This window comes from Drosophila navojoa, chromosome 2, assembly GCF_054131105.1.
Source record: "Drosophila navojoa isolate 15081-1374.11 chromosome 2, UAZ_NAV_1.0, whole genome shotgun sequence".
NCBI classification, from domain to species: domain Eukaryota; kingdom Metazoa; phylum Arthropoda; class Insecta; order Diptera; family Drosophilidae; genus Drosophila; species Drosophila navojoa.
The window spans coordinates 17,720,747-17,742,952 of record NC_142890.1 but is presented as its reverse complement, the minus strand read 5'-3'; the positions used below and the strand labels follow the sequence as shown (position 1 = coordinate 17,742,952).

At 38.8% G+C, this 22,206-nt stretch overlaps 2 protein-coding genes across 8 annotated transcripts in view; one reads left to right on the top strand and one right to left on the bottom strand.

Moving 5' to 3' along the window:
- pum (pumilio) overlaps nt 1-22,206 on the bottom strand; it is a 204,546-nt gene that overhangs the window by 122,133 nt on the left and 60,207 nt on the right. The window lies entirely within an intron of this gene.
- On the top strand, nt 1,334-3,611 carry LOC108660081 (uncharacterized). The gene is made up of 2 exons (XM_089264820.1): nt 1,334-1,911; nt 2,206-3,611. Exons 1-2 carry the CDS (start codon nt 1,826-1,828, stop codon nt 3,461-3,463), a joined length of 1,344 nt encoding a protein of 447 aa, XP_089120946.1. The 5' UTR covers nt 1,334-1,825; the 3' UTR covers nt 3,464-3,611.

Sequence of the window (22,206 nt, the reverse complement as noted above, 5' to 3'; positions counted from 1 at the left end):
TCTGCCTTCACACTCGCTACCATCTGGCCAAAGCACATTTTCTCAACCTCTTTTTCCCCAACGCCGTCGCTTCCTCTTCCCCTTTCCTCTTTTTCTCTTTTCCTATTTTATCTGCTGCGTGTCACGTCTGGCCAGCTGCCTGCACCAAGAAAAAGGTAAGCATAAGAAGCAACAAGCCGGGCATTTAACGGTGTATATGTTCTGTTTATGCTGCTTCCACGTCTTCTTGCTGTTGGAAGCATATTTTTCACGCATTATTATTATCATTATCGTTATTATTTTTATTATTATAGCTCAGGCAACAACACCATCATCATCATCATCATCAGCAGCAGCAGCAGCCGCATGATATAAGTGGAAAAAGCCATTGGAACGTTTAGTTTTCAGTTTTTGCCCACCTCTTGCCTGAGCAGTGCCATTTTTGTGGGAAAACCCTTTTCCACTCCATTTCAATGCCAGCCAGCGCCATCTTTAAAGTTTTCTTAAGCGTTTCTTGTGTGGTTATCCTTGGCCAAGGCAAAACACTTTCATTCGTCGCATTACTTTTTGTTAGGAGGAGTTTTCGTTTTTCTTTTCGGAAGAAAATCACCAAAGTAAAAACCAACCTTGAACAGACGTTTCCTTATCGTGGGTGTTGCCAGAAATGCGTTGCTTGCAGACGATTTGCACCTTACCGCACCCCTTCGCCTCGGCTGATTTGCCCCGCTTACATTTTGCTGTTTAGTGACTTGGAAAAGCGCATGAAAATTCGTTTTTCTTTTATTTTTATTTCTCTTGGCTATTTTCAAGCTATTTTTTTGGCACATAACCAAGGTTAAGTAAGCCGGAACAAGCTGTTTACGCTGTGAAAGACTACGAACGTAACGCATTCTACGCCAATTGAAAATGAAGGACAAATTTGTAGATTTGCGGGTCAGCTTGAAATGAAAATGAGCGCAGATTTTCTGCAAGGCTTGACTAAAAACTTGTAGATCTCTTCAATTAAATGTTGTATGTTGTTGTATTCCATGTCTCCTGTTTCTAATCTCTCAAATTTTTCTTTCGCCTGTCAATTAATATTACCTAGAAAAGCAACTTGAAGCTTTTCTTACAGTTTCTGTCCTTTCAATTGTTGACCTTTCTGATTTTATCAAGCAATTTCGACCTTTTTTCTCCACCGCCTGCCATTCGCTGTTATTGTCAAGGTCTTTGGTTTGGACTTGTCTCTGGGTTTCATTCGGGTTTATTCACTTTTATGGCATCGATGAACGAGACAGTTGAGCTGAGACTGTGCAGCGAAAAGCAGAAACAAGTAAGGAAAAGCACAGCAGAGAGGAACATGAACTGCAATGAAATTGAAAACGTTACGCATGCGTTTTCAATGGGCCCCAGCAGGGGCTGCGGGAGCATGGGAGGGGCACTCTCTTCGCTGCTATTGAATGACACAAAGCATTAGGCGAAATAGTTGATGCCGCGCATAGACAAACGCACTGAAGTAAATGGAAAATTGCATTCACAAAAGTGCAGCAGCTGGAAACGTGAGGTGAAGCAGAGCAGATGCCGCCTCCATCTTCCTCTTGGACTTGGATAACCCAATGCCCCTTACGGCTCCTCCTTCACTGAGGAAATGTGATATGTGCGTTCGCTGTCTGCTTCATCATCTGTTTCGTTTGTTGTTTTTCGCTCGCGAAAGTCAATAAAAGTGGAAAACTCCACAGCGGCCTCGGTCATAAGTTGTCCAGCCATAAGCGTGTCCAAACGCCAGGATTACCAAGCAGCAGCAGCAGCAGCAGCAGCAGGAGCGCGGCAGGACGCCAAGAAGAGATAGCAGGAGAGAGCTTTTGTCATGTCCGGGCGCATATCGCTCGCCATCTTGTGGCTCATTGTGGTCAGACTGGAAGGTAACACAGCGGCTGGCAACAGTGGCGAGAGGTAAGGATATTCAACCAAAAAAAAAAGAATTGAAGATGAATAAGCTCTACTAAAACGGCTGTAACTAACTGCTCCATACTCTATCCATGCACATTCATTGATAGTTACCCCACTTTCACAGCTCTTTATACCTATTATCAAGTCTTTTCATTTGCAATACTCTGACTCAAATAGACACGAATCTACGTTTTATAGTTTTCCAGCTCTACTTGCACTTTGATCAAACCAATATACCCCTTTCAAGCACACACAAAAACAGTGCATTCAAAGTAAATGTTTAATCTGTTTGCCCAGGGTACACATACGTCTGCACATGCCGGATGTTGTGCGTCAGCACACGCACTTCCACAAGGTCTACAAGCACTTCCCCCTTCCTGTGGCGCTGCCACAACAACTGATGCCCGTTGCCGCGCCGCCCATGGCCAAGCCGCATGTCTCGCTGCTGGGCTACACGACAACGGCGAGCGGCAGCGGCGGCATGGCGTCCAGCGTCAAGCAACTGATGGCCACGGCAGACACGCCCATGGCCATGTCGATGGCCACACTGAAGCCGAAGTATGGGCCCGCTCTGTTTGACAACTACAGTCAGCAGCAGGCGGCGGCGGAGTTGAAGGCGACATTGCCACCAACGACGCCAGCTACAGTGAAGCTTGGCAGCAGTGTTAGCAGCAGCAGCAGCGGCAGCAGCAACAGCAACAGCGGCAGCTCTATGCCACTGCAGCAGCAGCAACTCCTGCAACAGTTGCTGACATCCATCAAAGCTGCGCAGCAGCAACGCTTGCAACAGCAGATGGAAATGGAAGCAGAGCCGGAGACTGAAACGGAACTGGAACCGGAACTCGAGAACAACGAGCTGCTCAATGACAACTTTATGGCTGCCCTGCAGCGCGAATATCTGGCCAAGTTCGCGGGCCGACAGCAAAAACGCAAGAAGGTCAATCACTTGAGCAAGCCGCAGGGCAGACCCAGGCAGAAGCCGCAGCAGTTGCTGTCGAACAGCGAGGAGCAGTACGACGATTACCAGGACGAGGTGGACACGCGTTACGCGGAGCCAGATGAGCCCAACGAGCAGTATTTGAATGCAGCCAAATCCTGGGCGGAGCTGGGCGAGAACGAGGACGACAGCGCCGCGGCATTCAGTGGACAAAATAATGCGCTTAGTTCGGTGCCCAGTGTGGATGATTTCCTGAACGAAGTCAACGGTAATTCCTATGCGCCCTACTATGGCAGCATGTACAGCCAATATGGCAATACTGGCCACACTGGCCACACGGACAGCAGGTACAGCGAATATGGCAGCACTGGCAGCATGTACAACGATTATGACAACATCGAACCCACAGGCGGATCTGTCTGGCAGGCCACGCCCACTGCTGCATACAACAGCTATCCGCGACCTACTAAGGCCACGCCCATACGACCACGACCACGCCAGCGAGCACGGCCGAGCTCGACCAGTCCGGGACAGAATAGCGGCAAAATGAGATACGTTAAGCTAACGACACGCAAGAAACGCAAGAATCGCATCCGAGCGAAAAGATATCGCATTTAGAGATAAACTGCGTAGTTGCTTATGAAAAGTTAGCATACTTTCTTGAGTCACTCTGCAGTTGGATCGGGCATCTAAACTCACACTTAGTATTACACATATAGATATTGTTATGTTTTGATGATTTGTAGTAAAGATCTTAGAAGAAACGCAACAAATGTTTTCTATTCACTTTAGTTTTTAGAGTGGAGCATTTGGGAAATGCGTTGTTCAACACTGGTAAAAGCAACGTTTTTTGGCCATGCAATGTGCAGAGTTGCCATCTTTGTTCAAGCTGTTAAAATAGACATAAGTGTGGTAAAAAATAGAAATAATTCTTTGCGAAAGCTTAACAGCGAAAATCCATTTCCCTAAGATAAAATTTCCCTTTTACTTTAAAGAACTTAATTGAACAATTTACCAAGTAATCTGAAAACTCATCTGTCAGCCGAGTCCCCACTTACTATAAGGAAATTGCTTATAAAATTAATGAAGAACTCATTTTCTCATAGACAACAAATTGCAGTTACATCGCCATCTTAGCCACTTTGAAATAGTTCGCCTAAATATGCCAAGTAATCTCGTAAAATCTATGAGATCAACTCAGTTAGGCACATTTCTTACCCCAGCATTTAGAGCGATTTCACGCTTGAATTCCTAGACAACTTCAAATTACATTCACAAGCACTTACCTGTAAAGAGATAAAAGATAGAAGAGAAAAGTTAGTCAAATGAAATTTGGTAATATCTCAGGCAGGCAGCACTTAAATAATCATAGTAATTACTAAATACAATTCCATGATGCCTTTTTCGTCTAGTATCCAGTGTCTCTAGCCCACACGAAATTGCTCATCCAAAACAAATAGCATATTCTATTAGAACACAAAGGGCCAGAGGACTTCTCCGCCCCCCCTACATAGGAAAGAACGACAAACCCCAGAAAATGTCTAAGGAAATAAAGTATACGATTAAATGTGCATAGCGAGAAACGAAGCAGGGGAAAGCAAGAAGAGCAAATAATAAGTACAAATGCTAATAAAATTCAATTAAAGGCCACAAAATTACAATAAAAGTGGCTGGGAAACTAACTCAGCAAAGGGTCGGTCGGGTCTATCTGGCCAGAAGAGAGCCTTGGTCGCCATGGCATTGTGACCTCGCCGAGGGTGGGTGGGTTGCGGGTGTCACATGAAAAGTCAAAATTAACGACTCATTTGGGCAAATTGAAGCCATAAACTACAAAGCAGAAGAAGCCAGACCGAACCAGACCCTCCCACAGAATCTGGAGCTGGCACTGGAAGGAAGCCCAAATGCCAACCCCCAAAGCACTGACGTCACTAAGCACAGCAGCCAAAATATAAATTACGCAAAAATTCCAAGTGAGTGACGAGCATGTAGCACAGACAAGGGAGGAGGCTAGGCCAGGCCAGGCCAGTACAGGGGCTATCAGGCTACTCCAGCTGTATAGCTCTCTCTATAGGGTGTTTTCGTTTGCCTCTTGCTTTGTTTATGTGCTCGGTCTCATCCTTTATTTTCGTTTTTGGCAATCATTTTTATTTCATTTTGCTTTCGCTCATAAAAATGTGACACACAAAACGCCCGCCCACTCGCTCAGCCGCCTTCTAGCTGCTAGCGCTCCGACATTTGCTGCATACTTCCAGGCGAAATTAAAAGCGTGCAAGATTTTCATTTGTATGACTGTATCTGTGTGTGTGTGTGAACCGTCGAGAGCGAGACGGACAGCAAAACTTGTACCACTGACGGCTGTATGCTACGATGTGGGCGTGGCATCTGGCATATGGCAAGGCGACACATAAAGTGTTGATGTGTCAGCCACATGACATTTATTGTTTCAGAGGCGTGAGCGCTGACGCAAATTTTCCCCCTGTTCCATCCAAACGTTTATTATCGCCGCCAGATGGCGTCACTGTGCCGCAACAAGTATAAGCTCCGGATGCATACGATGCTGGGCTGACCCCTTTTATTTTGGCGGCCATGTTTGCTGTGGTCTAGTTTTCCAATCAATTTGATAGGGTAAAATGAATAATATTTATTTAAAAAGAGTATACATTTCCCTTATTCTATTTATACGATTATATCGATTACGCCATGGCTGGTTATTAAAAAATTCATATTTTATTTTAATAAAAATTTAAAAATTGCAACTGAACTTATTTAAATGCATATGCAAGCCAACTAAGCTTGATCCATTTTATTCAGATTTTTTTTTCGCAATTTCAAATATTACTCGAATAGGTATTCAAGTTGGTTGTTTAGTTGTTTGCATATTGTCAGCACTTTAAATACATTGCTTGATATATACCCATATATATCGGCAAAATTGTCCAACTTGAGTGAAACATTTATCGTTTTCCATTAAAATTTGCCTTTTGTTCAATGAGTGTCTCATAAAACGCGGATGAGGGGGGGCTGTAACGATCCAAAATTACGTGAATTTGTTTTAGAGCCCCCCCAACAAACAACTTTATAAGCATCATAAAAGCAGTGACATAGATTAACCAAACATCCATATAAATTTATATCATTGCATTTAATTTCATGTTTTCGCAATATCAAATTAATTCGCCAGCTGCGCGTTTCCTGTACGGTTTTTAGGCCTCCCGCTCGAGCAGAGAACATTAAATGAGATGAATAAATAAATATAGCATTATCACTGCAATTTCGCCTCGAAGCGTATCATTTGTCATCCAACGGAGAGTCAGGGCCACACAATTCCAGACTGTAGCCTAGTTTCGTGTTAGTCAATCCTCGCGGGCAGTGGCTGGCATAAAAATGCAATGGCAAACAATTCATTAATTTAATTAATTTGTGGCAATTAAATGGGGCACACCGAGAGAGAGAGAGAGAGAACGAAAGATAAATGGAGAGCGAGTCGAGCGAGTGCTGCTGCTGTTTTTGCCCCATGGGGCAAATAGAAAAGACGCACAGTCATCATCAGGTCTACGCTCGGGTCATTAGTTATACGCATGTATCTAGGGGCTGCCCCTTCTCTCTTTCACATGCTCTTTCTCTCTGCTTTGGTCTGTTTTATTTTCGACCTGCCCATCATCTGGGGTCCCATCAATTCCACAGGACGCGCCCTCACATGTGGCTCTCTGCTGCTGTTGCCACCAAAATGGGTTAAGTGGGTGCCTTGCCCCTTTACGAAACGCAAATAACAACAAGCTGGCTGCCATTGTTCAAGGTGTTGAAATGTGGCACTTAGCTGTGACGCAAATCCAACAACAAGAGAAGAAAAAAAAACACACACATACATATATTTATTTACCACGTGTCTACTAAATGGGCAGGTGTTGCGGCACTCAAAAGAACACGCCGTATTCGAAGCAAACGAAGACGAAGACGAACGACACCTATACAACAAACATACTTCAAATGCTCTTAATTGCTTGTCATCGCGTCGAGACAAGCCAAACGAAATGATTCAGCTCGTGATATGATTAAAGAGCGCCGTGCACTTGAGATGTGAAACACATTATAATTACAGGTATCAGAAACAGCTAAAAGGTGTTAGCTCTAGAACTCTTTAAGGAAACAACAAAATGTTTCTTTATATTGCAATTAACAAAACTTTTTTGTATGGAAAAAACGCGACATAATATGAGAAGAATTGAGAGCGAGGGATAGAGAGAGGGGGATATAGAGAGTGGGAGATATATAATAATAGATAAAACAATATATATATATTTTTATCATATATACGTTTTTTTTTACACCCTGAATCCATTTGGTATTTATTTAGATCGTTTTAAATACTATTTACATGATATATTATTATTCAGCTCTATTGGGAATGCATAAAAAACGTATACATTTAAAAAAAGTAATCTGAAATTAATTTTTCTAATTTTGTATTCACTGAAACTATTTTAAAAATCCACGTAAAGTTTTTTTATCGAAAATACACAGCTATTTTCTTTTAACCTTTTCCAATTATCTCGCCAGCTTTTATGCTGCATATTTAGCGTATGCACTGGGGGTTGTGTTCCCATGACCCCAAAACGATTAGTCCGGATCGCATTTGCATAAATAAAGCCCCAAGCAGAGACCACACCAGAATTAAAGTGCTCAGCGGCATTTGTCATGCAGTCATCAGAGCGACGACCGCTGGGCAGTCGAGCAATTTAATTAAAATGAAAAGTACGAACTGCAACAACAACAACAGCAACAACAACAACAAGGACGACAACGACAAGTCAGAATACTCGCGAGTATTCCGAATGTATTACAAAATGCTAATTAAATGCCATGAAATTGGGGCAAGCCTCACAAATGTAAGCCACTAATCGCGCCCACGCGCTTGGCCAGCGCATGAGGGCGTGCCAGGGGGGCAAACACTCTTTCGTTTACATAAACATATTTTTTTTCTGCAGCCAGTCTCAAGTGCATTGTGTTCAGCAAAAAAATTACAAGTTCTTGTGACAATTTGCGGCAATTAAATGAAATTACTTTTGTGTGTCACATGCATATGACTGCGTATGGGGATGATGATGATGATGAGTATCGCTGTCATCACCAGTTAAATGGGCTTCACTTAAACACACACACTATGATGCAAACTATTAATCTGACTAAATACTTGCAATACTCAAACTACAGCAAATTTATGATTATAAAATATATTCTTTAAGTAACTATTTAAAATGGGAATGAGTATGCTTAAACTACAAATTTAAAATATAACAACAGTGTTGTAAAACAGCCTAGAAAAATATAAATAATTCATCTCTATGAAGTATAAACATATATTTACACATATACACAATCAAAACAAGGCAACATTTACAACATTTTACAGTAGACTAGCAAAAAAGCCAGTGTTATAAAGCGTTATCAGCATGCACAATTACTTTGTAATATAAAGCTACAAATATTTGCAATAATAACTTCATTAAAAACTTCTTTTGCAGTTGCACCACTTGCATTATTTTTTTTTGGGAATTTTTTCGACTTTCTAGAGAATTTATCCAAATATATAAAAACGATGAATATTTTTGTTTACTGCAATAATTAATTGTTTTCTGCTTATATAATAGCAAAAAGTAGATCAATACATTGATTAATGTATCGGGGAGAACTTCTTAAACCTAGCATTTGCCAGCTGTGCCATATTTTTTCGCAGCCGTAGATAGCTCTCTTTGCTTTGTTGCCCAGTGTATAATGAGTGCTATCAACTCTGGTATTTGAGTAATTTGCACTACTTACAATCCGATCTAAATTTCAGTTGACATTTTAAACAATTAAAACGAATGAATGCATTCACACAAAAGGCACCAAATGCGAACGAAAGCTGTGAAAGGCAAAGCTGACATCCGAATGGCAAAAACCTCAAACTGACATTGATGTGATTTTGCCCTCTGATGATGATGATGCTGATGCTGATGCTGATGATGACGGTGACAAAGTCTGGAATGATGGGCAACGTCTGTTAGCCCGGAAAGCCAGAAATAAAATGCGTAACACTGGATGATGCAGTGCGTCCGTCGCCAGCTCGGTTGCCATCTCTGCGGCTGTTGTTCGTCATCATTCGTTTTGCTTGACTCTGTCTGTTTTCTGATTATCCCAACAGGCGTCATAGCCAGCCAAGGAATGAATGTGTTTGTATGTCTACCGGAGAGGCGGAGAGAGGGCGGCGGGGGAGGCTGGCTTTTGGTTCGTCGGATCGGACAGCTGTGATTACAAACTTTTCTGTTTATGTTTTGTAATTGTGTGCCATGGGTTTTGTCGGTTTTTGACAGTTATGATGAAGAAAAATGTGGGTGCCACACACATACACATGTACATGTACATACATGCATGCCTGCATGCAGGCATTTCTCTCTCTCTCTCTCTCTCTCTCTCTCACTCTGTGTATGTGGATGATGCATTAGACAGCAGTCAACGCATTGCGGCTAGCCATTCTTTTAGATACACTCCACTTATTGTTGCATATTGCAGCGCACATGGCAAAGCGCACTTTAAATGTGACAACGACTAATGCACAACACAATTTGCCAAATTGAAATGCATCGAGGCGAAGCATATATGCGAAGCCATACAGAAATTGGAAAATCCAAATGAATTGCAGTCCAGCAAAAGGCAATTGCGATGATAGTAATAATTAACTAACTAAAACCTGATTGTGATTGTGATTGTGATAAGTAGATTCTTAGTGTTGATGTAGCGAGAGAAAAAGGCATTAAAAATAGGTGTTCCTAGAGACAATATGAATCTGCATAAGTTCTCATAAGTATTGCCTTAAAATGCATTTATAAATATGCATAATTTCTGAATTATTTTTAAGCCAACTCCTAAGCGTTTCTCTACTTAATCAGAAGTTAAAAAATTAAGAGAGAAGTTTAAATATAATTATCTCTACATGTATTATCTATATCTAAACAAGAATATTTTATGATCAACTAAAATATGAACTCAATCACGCTCTAAGATTTTTCAAGAGCCCAACAACTTATTTTGTTTGAAAATATTTACCATTTATTGCATTAAATGCATAAATAAATAAAATAAAATCTCATAGTAAAATACCTAAGCCTAAATTTGCAGCGGAAATTTCAACAAAACTAGCCAAAAAATTGAAGCTGTCAACAACTTTATGACTGTGGCTCAAGCCCTATCTTGTATTCACTGTCAATGCATATCAAAAACTCTGACGCCTGACCCCCTATGGGAGTTGGTTTTCCGTCGCCCTCTTGTATAAGCCACATACCAAATAGAGCCTTGAAGTATTGTTTACGTAAATTGTGAACAGGGAAACATGTGGGTGAAGCGGTGCGGCGGGCCAACGGAAAATTTTATAAAATCCACTGGCAAACGAATAGAAACAAGAAATACAATAAATAAAGGAAATGCATTTTATACTCGAATATTGCATACAATTTGACAATAGGTGGGCAAAAGTGCCCGACTAGCCGTTCGCCCTATGTATGTGTGTGTGTGTGTGTGTGTGTGTGTGTGTTCTTTTACTCGAGTGCCCATTGACCATATATCATAATAAAACACACACATACACATTCAGCGTCAGAGCGAGCCACACATAAAGGTTGCTACTTGGACGCCGAGAACACTTGTCCTTGGTGTGGAAAACTTTTGTCGTAGAGCGAGAGAAATTGAAAATATTCAAGCACTGAAAAGTTTCTCCTGATAGCACAAAACTATGAGTGTCAGTGTTAGTGTGTGTATGTGTGTGTGTGTGTGTGTGTTGTTTCATATAGTTTATAGAGCACAGACCCTACAATTCTAACAGACCTAGGGAGATGTAGGGGGAGGCGCAACTATGTCAAGTGCAGACAACAAAAATGTTAGCTGTGGCGGCATTCACTGTGCTCAGCTTAAATATTTAAACAATTACTGAATGAATATGAGCACGCAGCAAAAATGTTTAACAAACTAAATTAGCTAGTTTCTAGTTGCATGCGATAATTTATTTAATGAGCGAATAGTTTAAATAGTAAATTCAGAGACTATAATACATAATCATTATCAGATATCATTATTTCACCTTCAATTGGTGTTCATTTGTATTTTAATAATAATTTAATAATATTTTAATAATATCCTTTATAACTTCTACTACAAATTCTTTCTTAATACTTGCAGCAAAAACTTAAGCAACAAATTCGTTCTTTAACAGGCACTAGTTTATTATATAAATTGACTCAGTTCCATTCTTCCGCTTTTCGTACCTGGCCCACCTGTGTGCTCTGCTAACAAGCTCACGCTAAATGCCTGACGCTGAAAATTGTCCACACTTGACAAATAGCCGGCAGAGCAGCCCAAAATCAGCTGGCAGCTCGTTACAATAGGAAAAGAAAATAAAAAAAACATTTTTTCTATGCAGCGAGTTGCCGAGTGAAGCTCATTTAGTTCACAGTTTTTTTTTTTTCAATTCAGGTTTTCCTTTTGCGAGGTTTATCAACACTTCCGCACGATGGTGCGCATACAAAAGCAGCTACATTTACGTTGAACAACTGCCTCACACACGCACACACACACACACACACTCATACTATAGAGAGACATATGCACATCCTGCTATTTTGCAGGACATTGTTTGCACTTTGATAACACGCACACACACATGCACACACACACATACTACTATATATACTATAGTTGCCTTCATCGTCATTACGGCTATGAAAATTGCGCATGCCATCGCATTGTATTTGACTATGAAACCCAAAGGGATGCCGCCCAATCGAGGGCGGTGGGCGGTGCGGCGCCGGCAAACGCAGCAGGCGGCGAAGTTTGCGTGGAATGCTGCTGGCAGGCATCGCTTTGCTGACAACGCATACGCCGCCATCAGCTAGATATGCCCATCCTTTTCACTCTCTCGCTCTCGCGCTCACTTGCCGTCTCTCTCTCTCTCTCTCTTTGGCTCTCTGGCAGAACAGTCAAAACTATTTTTCGCTTGGCATTTCAAGCATTTTATGGTTTTATTTCAACAAAAATTTCGCCTTTAAACACGCAGATAGTTGCATGCCACAGCTGGCTTCATTCCGGCTATCACATGGCACCACAACAGCCAGTAGCCCCTGTTCCCCTCTCGCCCCCTCGCCACTCCACTCGCTGTTCGCATCGGCCGTCTGTTAATTCATTGCCATGTGCTTTTCATTACGCATACGCATCGTGCGCCGCCTCCAAGGAAGTGTCCCTGGGCTCCAGCTGCTGCTGTTGCTGCCCCTCTTACAAATTTTCCGTATATATATATTGAAATATTTTGCGAACAACAAAAGGTTTTCAATTAAGCAGAAGCTCAGATGTGTAAATACCTTAAGACTTTAATTAATAATAAGTAGAGTGGGTACAGCACACGTGCAATATAAAGTATTTAAAACTTTTCCGGTTTCGCAGCAAAGGAGTAAGCAAATTTCTTTAAATAGTTTTTATTTTCGGCTGTAGCTAATAAATTATTTCGTTTCAGCCAAACTACAAGCTTGACTTGAAAAATTTCTTTAAAAAAAAAAAAAACATTCTTTTTTTACAACAAATAAATTGTATACAACTATCAGATGGTTTACGTGGGTTTCATTGCTTCTATGTAAATAAAATGTCAACTTTTCGCATATAAATTGCGAGAAGCAACAATTTCGACTGGCTGTACAAATAGAATAGAATGAAAAACAAATGGAACACGAAATGAAATTAAAAACGTAAATTGCACTTTTTGAAAACTGAAAAGCAAATAAATAAATAACACGGCCAACGAGAAGGACCAACAGAGTCGCTGTGCGGCTCGTTTGCTTAGGCTAGAGATAAGCCAGCAGGGATAGGATTGAGGGTGACAGTAGTAGAATGTGAAACGGGGTAGGGTGATACACACACACACACACACACGCACACAAACAGAGCTGCGTCCATTTTTAGCCTTTTAGCCGTTTTGCATCCAGTTGGCTTTTTATGCCTGTCTGTTTGGCTGTGTGGCTGTTTGGTGCCGGCGGAGCCGCTTGTCATTAATATTTCACAACCAGGCAGGAGGGCTGGCAGGAGGGCAGGTTGGCCCCAGTCGAGTGGAGGCACGGTTCATGGTCTAAGCTTGAACAAAACAACAGAGCCAACCGCCCGACCCACCCACAATTAAAATCAGATTAAAGTTACGCTAATTTATGCGACCGCACGGCGACACAGAACAAAAGCGGATTTTCCGAGTTCCACCATGAAAGCCGTTCAAGAACGACGACAGTGGCGTCCATAAGCGCACACAAGCGGGGTTCACAAATTTGTCAAAAACAACAACAGCACCAGATTTCCTTCTTAGACAACGTCTAAGCCGCGCAGCACAAAGAAAACTAACCCCTTGTTCACTCCCGCCCCTCTGCCCGCATTTCAATCTCGATTGAGCTTTCCTCAGATTGTTGCGGTTTTAGTTTTCGCGAAATTTTCGTTTTCCTCATTCTGCCAAACTGTCCAAGATGTCTAACGGGGATTACCAGCTCTAAGCCTCGGCCTCTGCATCTCGCTGACAATTTCGTCCGGTTGAGCCCTGATAATTGCTTTGAGACTCCACCCAAAACTGTAACCTTTAAGCCCCAACTCCCAGCTGTGGTTCACTTACCAAACAAACTTTGCCAAAAACACAAAACACAATATCTTCTGGCCAAAGTCAAAGTCAAAGGGTAAACAGTAGTCAATCGCAGCACCCCAGGGAGACTGAAATGTGCACATTTTTGATGGCATTGAGTGGTATGCAAATGCAAAAGGCAGCAACCTCATGAGCCCAACGACAATTGAGTTTACTATTCACAATGCAACATACCCTAAGTGAATATAGATTCTGTGCAACTCGTTCGAAATTTTCATAAATCTGCAAAATTTTCTCAACTGAATTCCAGTAGCGGAAAAACAAAATTGACCAAAAGAAGAAAAAATCAAACAAAGTTCAAATAAACATTGGAGAACCCGTAATTGAAATACCAACCAAAGGAATCAAAGACATTTTTGGATAAATTCAATAATACACTTATCTCAGTTTAACAGCATTTAATTTTAAAGCCCTAAGCTTGTCAAATTTCTATATATTTTTCTTTCTACCCAAGCTGCGCTGCCAAAACAAAAAACATATATGCACTTTTAGTCAGCTGACTGTCGCGTCACTTTTCCGACTCTGCTCGTAGAGTGCGCTCTTATTGTTATTTTCCTCTGACTGTCTGTCTGGCAAACACAATTGCGAACAATTCAATTTAATTAAGAGTTTTACAGACAACAACCAGACGAAGCCGAACGAACACACAAACTGGCACACATCAAGCGAAATCAAAAACGCCCACAAATTTTTGGGCGTATACAAATTTTTACTTTTGGCTTGCATCAGCAAAATATGAAGAAATCTCCCTTATATACTTAAAAAAAAAAATTACCATGAAAAACATGGTATAACAGTAAGTGAATTTCCATTGATATTAAAGTTTTTGATAATCCCAAAAAATCACAACTTTTAAACATTTTCATCTTTTATAAATTAAAATGATATATAAACTAATATATAAAAATATACTTTCGTATGGAAATGTAATTTAAAATTCAGACTTAAATATATATATATTTCCAGCATATATATATTTCTTTCATTATTTTCATTGAATATCTAATATTTATTTCCTTTAATCCTTAAGCAAGAATTTGCAATTCTTTTTGGTCTTTCTACTTGCTTCAGTCAATCAAAAGTTAGACGCAAAAAAAAATAAAAATAAAAATAAAATATAAATTGATGTTTATTGAAATTTTTCGTTTCCGATTACAAAACGCATAAAGGACAGTAAATAAATTGCAATAGTCGAGTAAGTTGCTTGCCATGCAGGCAGAGCCAGTTGCACAGTAAATTCACAAACAAATCTCAAACAATTATTTACAGTAAATGTAGATTGTTTATTAAAAGCAGAGGATAACTTGAACACACACACACACACAGATGCGGAGCACTTCACTTGCTCGCTCTCACAAAGATCTGCCATGTTACAGGCTGTTGCACAATGTAAATATAACACTTGCTACATGGCAGCTATTCGACCAGTAAATATCTGCATATGTGTATCAGTATATATATAAATATATTTATATATGTATCTATGGATATTGAGTCACCCACACAAAGAGACGCAGATTGAAACATACACACACACACATACCACATTTGTTTACTAGCAGCTTGGCAATTTTCTTTAACAAGCTGAATATCCTTATGCTTTTAAATGTTTCTCAAATACCACTTCAGAGTTTTTGGCTAGTTGGTGAACCGGATTTATAATAATTAATTGGCTACAACATTTGCACATTTGTAAAACAATACCATGTGTGCACTTGTGTATGTGTGTGTGTGCATGTATGTTTGTGGTTTTGTTTCTTTATTTCAATATTTATTGCCAGAGCAGTTGTTCAGTTAAAACAACGTTTTATTAAGTGCCACCAGCAATGGCCATCCACTTGACTTGAGCAGGGGAATTCCCGCTCCTATGGCTACGTACGATGGCTTACGAGTAGTGCTGGTCTGAAAGTGTATATCGATAAAGTTTAGCACTTTAGTTTGTTTATGACAAGTGCGAGTGCCCTTCGATGCGATTCTCAAACGGTTCAAGTGGACGTACTTTACGAGCTGAGTTCATTAACTTTTAGCGCGGACTTGAACGAAGCTTATTTATAGCATTAACTCATATTAATTTATCGATCATTGCTTTAAGACGTAGCTAGGAATTATGCTGCCTAGCTAAACTTAAATACATATAAAATGCACATAACTGGAAAAATGAACGATTTAATGATTATTTTGTTATAGGAAGGCAGTTGAGTCGCTTTTAATGCAATAGTTGCTATAATGTGTTCTTTATATTTAATTTATAGTGATTTTAATTTTTATTATTATATTATTTTCGGAAATTTTTTATATTTTTAAGTTTGTTTTATTTGTTTATATTTATATATTTTTCATATATTTTTTTTATATTTTAATATTTTTGTATTTTTTTATTTTTTTTTATATATATTTTTATATTTTTCTACATTTTTTTTTATAGTTTATAGTTATTAATAATAAAAATAAATAAATAATAGAAAATAAATAAAAAAATATATATTTATATATTTTTATATTTATATTTTTTACATATAATTTTTTTTTATTATTATTTATTTTTTATTATTAATTTATTTATTTTTTATTATTTATTTATTTATTTTTTATTATTTATTTATTTTTTACTATTATTTATTTATTTTTTATCATTATTTATTTATTTTTTTATTAATTTTTTATTTTGATTATTATTTATTTATTTATTTTGTTCATTATTTATTTATATATTTTCTTTTATTATTTATTTACTTTCTACACTCTCATTCAGCGTATCTGATGAGGTATTCAACAAAAATATTCTCAGTTTGTGTCTGAGGCTGCGTTGCGGCTGGTCTAGAAGTTGTGGTTTCTGTACTATTTCTATTATTATTATTATTATTGCTGGGGCGTGGCATTCAGGCACATATGAAAATGCCAAGTTCAAGCACGTAGCAAAAGGAAAATTATATTTTCCTGCACACACTCGTCGATTCATAATTAAGTTTTGCCTTTTGCTAATAGGTTTTGGCACCTATTCGATACAAGTCCAAATAAAGTTTATGGCCAACTAAATTGGCTAAATGTGGCCAGAAAAAAAGAAAGAAATACAAAAATGAATGCCGTAGTTGAATCTATATGAGGAGCAGTAGCAGTGTCAGTCAGAAGCCGCTGCTGGCATTGGCTTTACCGTTGCCAATGCCGTTGCCGTTGCCGTTGCCGTTGCCGTTGCATTTTGCAGCTTTGCTCAGCACACATTGTGGAGCTCTGTGGCAGGCAGTTTAATTGGGTCTTTTGAGCCGTCTGAATTGGCTATCGTCAGGCTTCACCTTTCGGCTAGTTCCATTATCGAAGCGGCTCACGAAACGTCATCTGGCGGGTTTGTGGGGGTTGCCGGCATGTGAAAAGCGGCTCAGTTTTAGCTACGCTCCGCTGAATGCGCAAAGCATCACGCATACGCCGCGTGGACTAACAAGCAGTTTTCTTGCGTTACTTAAAGTTCGAAAGTTGCAGCATGTGACGATTGCATCAAACATCAATAGCTCTCATAATGTGAAAGAGGCAAATTGATCTGGAAACCATATGATATCAATGATATATTCCCCTATTATAATTTAGCTTCCAATTGGTTTACTAAATTATATTTCAATTATTATAATTAGAGTTCGATAGCCGGATAAAAGCTAAATCAATACACAACATTTTTGCACTTTCTTTTTCTATTATGCGGCATGCAGTATTTCATGCATTTTATTTATTTGTTTTTTATTGTCTTTCAACTGAAATTTAGTCATGCATAACAAAAGTTTTTTTTGTATATTTGTGTGACGTTTTTTAAGCAAGGCGTCTCGACAATCGATGAAAATAGTTTTGAATAGCAAATAAAGCGACTATTGTGAATGGCTGAGCGCACCAAAACAGAGGGAATGAGTGTAAAACGAATAAGAAGAGAGAAAAAAGCAAAGCAAAAAGAGAAGAACCAAAGCAACACTGCACAAAACAAATATATACCTACAAATTCAGTTAGAAGCAGACATGAGGGGGAGCTGTGCATAGAAGTGACTGCGAGAGGGGAGGGGCAGGCCAGTGTTGTTAGAGCGAGACAGAGTGCTCTGGACAAACAGCACAACGCGCCAGGCTGACTGACAGTTAAAGCTAGTCCAACAAATGTCCACCCACGCCTCCCTTTTATTCGACGCCCATCTCCATTATTTATGCATCAATGGCTGCTATGACGACATGCGCTAAATTGATACAATCCACACAGAGTGCGGCCATTGCATGGGCGGGGCAGGACATGCAGAGGCGGCCGCATATGGAAGTGCTGCAGGAGACAAGGACATGCCACATAGCGGCCTCCCACCGGCCATCGTCGCACAGTGGCGCCACCGCCCGACATCAAGTTACATACAACGCGACGCCAGGAGACCAGGTAAAATGAATAAAAAATAATAATAATAACAAGAAAAAAAAACAGAGAGAAAACCCTCTAGAAAATATTTGCAAAATTGAAAAAAAAAGAAGCAAATAATAGAAATAAAAGTCGATATACATATATATGTATATATATATAAAGAGCATATATCTATGGCGTTGTTGTGTGAAAGAGAGTTGAACATAAAAATGTGAAACGATAAAAACTGCAACTCGGCCCCGCCTCCGCACCATCTCTCTCTACACCAAGCCGTGTCCTTTGGGATTTTTTTTTTGTTTTTTTTTTTTTTTTGCCGCTGCAGCTGTAATACCACGAACAAGCCACACAACTAAATAGATTCCGTCCTTTGTATTGTCGAAAGGAACAGCAGCGGGGCCTGCAGAGCCAGCCGCGTCGAGTCATTGAGCCAATTGAGTAAATTGTTTTATTGAAAGATTTTTCGCCCTCCACTTTTGTCGCACTGGGTCCTGTGGAGTTCGCTGAATTATCGACTGGCCGAGGCGTACATATACATAGATATATATATATATTTATATATGTATATATAACGATACCACAATGTGTATTTCGATTTCTTTTTTTCTATTTTGTTATGCGCTGACATTTATGCATTTTTGATGACGCGAAAAGCGCTTTCATATTTCTATTTTTGTGGCGGCATATACAATTACTTTATAGAGCTGGATTTGTCGACATTGTAGAACAGTTAAAGCCATTTAGACATACATTTTTTGAATATAATTTTGAATTCAATCCTAACTAAACATAAAAAGTTATATGAAAGGAGATTCTATAGAATTTTTATCTTGACTTGTTTATAGTACCGTTGAGCCCTTATAGTACCTAACGGACCATACTTTCTATAAATTTCTTACTTATATATATTTATAATATTGACAGAGTTTCTACTACTTTACTTAATTATCTTCTATATGCAGTACCATTTTTTATACATTTATAATATATTAGTTATTTTACTACTTCTTCATTTTTCAATATCTAATTTACGTTCTTCTCACATTCCCAAGATCATTCGATTGCAGCACTTGCTTTAAGCCATCTTAAGCTAACCCAGACAGCGCACATTTCCACAATTGTGAAATTCTATCAATGCACTGTTTGCAGATTAAACCAAAACAGAAGCAGCTGTGTCTCTTGGCCAGACAATAAAAAACGGCAACAGAGAAACGCCTAAACGGCAGACAAAAAATAAAATAGAGCTTAGAGGTAGTACTTGAAAGCAGCTAATAAAATGCAGATGCAGGCATTGCTGGCAGACACTAACTGCAGGCTATTAAAGTCACATCAGGCAACAAATCAGCAATGCAATGCTTGAAGATATCCAGCAATAGAAATTACAAATCAAATTGGACAAAGTTAAAATGTTTAAGATTTTACATTTTACTTCGTTCCACAAAAACCCTGGTGATTGCTTTTATATTTCCAGGGTATTAGCAGGTTTTAAAGTCAATCCACATGTAATTGATATATTTTGGCATTCGGGCTTATCGAGACGCCTGAGTGTGTGCAACAGTTCGCAGCTGCACAAACGGATTAGACAAAAACCCTTTTGCACACGTTGTATTTACGATATTTTTAGTCTGGCTTACAGACCGGACTTGGCGTTTATAAACAAACGGGGCGGGAAGTGTTTCAGAGTCAATAAACTGCAGGTTTTATTTTGAGGGACTTATAGAGGCTTTGTCTTTGGGGCCACCACTTGGCAAATCAATAAAAACGTCAGAGGCAAACACGTCAGTCATTAGATTTTGGCTGGCTGTCATAAATTTTGTGGGCTTAGGGCACGCCTACTCGATAGCTGATGTTGGTGTCGGCCACAAAGGCCAATTTCGAAAAGATGCCGAACGACAATAACCAAGGGTAGGGTCCACAATATGAGTGCAACTGTCACTAGCAGAGCGTGCCTCCCGTCCATGCCTCTGCCCGCCGGCCACCTTGCCTTTCACATTCCATATCCTAAGCTCAACCTGCGGCCCATGAACACCGCTCCCCACAACCCAAGAACTGATTGTCAACGCAATGCCGCTTGCCACAATGCATGCACAATGGGATCAATTATTTTGCGATTGCGTATGTGTTGGAGTCTCAGTTTGTGTGTATGTTGTATGCTGTATGTTGTGTTGCGCAATGATGCTTGCGTATATTGAATGTTCATCATGACGTTAATGATTGTCACAATCGACATGATGCTGATGCTGATGCTGATGATGAGGATGATGTAGATGCCAACCTAACCAACCAAAAATTCAACAGCAGATGCCTCTGACCCACCCAACAACAACAGGAATCATATGGTGTGGGAACGAACGGCTGGGCATGAGTGTTGGGCTGCTGCAGGTGCTGCCAGCGGATGAAAATGATTTGTCCTTTGAGTGGTTGATCAAATGTTGTGTTTGAAGGGTTTTGCGGGTTTGCAGTTTTGACATGAAATGTTCACAATGCCAAGTACAAAAACTAGGCACGACATGGACGTGTATAGACGTGTGGTTGTTTGTCTGTGTGTTTGTGGTTCACATTTCGATAGCCAAATTGATCAATAAATTAAAAAACCAAACGCACAATTTTGTTGCTCTCAATAAAAAGTTTTACTTGGGATTTATGTTAGTATTTCGATAGAGATTGAATGAGCACTAAACAATAATTTTTTTTTTAAATATTAAATTTAAAAAAAAATATATTAAATTAAAAAAAAAAAAATAAAAATAAAAAAAAAAATAAAAATAAAATAAATTAATTTAAAAAAATCTAAATAAATAAATAAATATTATCAAAATAAAATCAAAATAAAATAATAAAAATAAATGTAAAACAAAAATAAATAAAATTAAAATTAAATGTAATTAAAAAAACAAAAATAATGAAATAATAATAAATAAAAAACTAAAATAATAACTTTTACTTCAATAAAAAATTAAAGCCAAATAATCAAATGCCTATACGAATTATTTAATATAAATATTTTGTATTTTTTTAGTATCTTAACAAAATTCTTTCATTTAGTATTCCCATGGATTAAATTCTATTTCTAATATCAACTTACATGAGAGCCGGCCACGTGTCTGTCTACCTTGCATTAGATCGTTGCGAACTCATTCTCGATTGGCATACACACGTAAATTTATATTTATACCTAATTATTCTCGTTGAGTTCATATGAGTAATATTGGCTAAAGCTGTCTGTTCCTTAATTTCTACTCATATATATTTCTTAGACGGCACAGCCTTGAGCCATCAAATTTTATTAGCATATTTTCCAAATGAGCAAATTCAGCTCTATCTCTCTATCCCGCTCTAGCCGCTTGACTTGGCTCTCTTTCTGCACAGAGATATAATTAAAATTAAATCTAATCGTATAACGAAATTTTCACCGCTAGCAAAAACCAAGCGAATTTCCAAATTGACAACAACAAAAGGAAAATCACCGTCATCGCCAGACATATACAATACTATATATATATTTACACTACATATATATAGTGTATGAACTATATATATAAATATATATTGTGATTATGAAGCATCATAATGATAATTAACATCATTAGCACGGCCGGCAGCATCAACGGCAGCTAATTAGACACACGTAACATCATTTGAAGCAATTTTCTGAGCAAAATGCCAGCGGCTATGCGAGAAAAAACCGAAAAAAAAAAATAAATAAATAGAAAAAAAATGAACACAACTAAAAAGCGCTCGCAAAGAAAAACAAGGAAAAATCATTTTAATTACATTTTTAGCTATGCGCATTATTGGTGGAAAGAGCCAAACAGGTGCTCGGACAGACAACTTGGCGAGCCAAGCCCCACGGCGCACCCCTCAACACTCTCAGCTGACCAGCTTCCAATTGACAGTCATGATGATGCCACAGCCTCAGCGTCAGCCTCAGCATGTGATATACGTCAGAGTTGCTGGCAAGGTGCGGGCGTAATAGAATAATAAATTCGATTTCAAAAAGGTCAAAATCTTGTTTTCACTAGGCTAAGATGGGTATTAAATAAAGTTTAAGAATTTGTAAATTTTATAGGTAATGAAAATATTAAATATGAACTATGTGCATGAGATAATAATTTAATTACATAATCAAATCAATTGGTTGTTCAGGTATTTCATATGGGCGAACTGTATTTATTATTAATATATTATTATTAGATTATTAAACATACACAAATATTAGACAGAATGAAATAATGAAATGAGTTGGAAATAGATTTTGTACGACAGTGTAACAAACAAATATATATCTATTTTTTT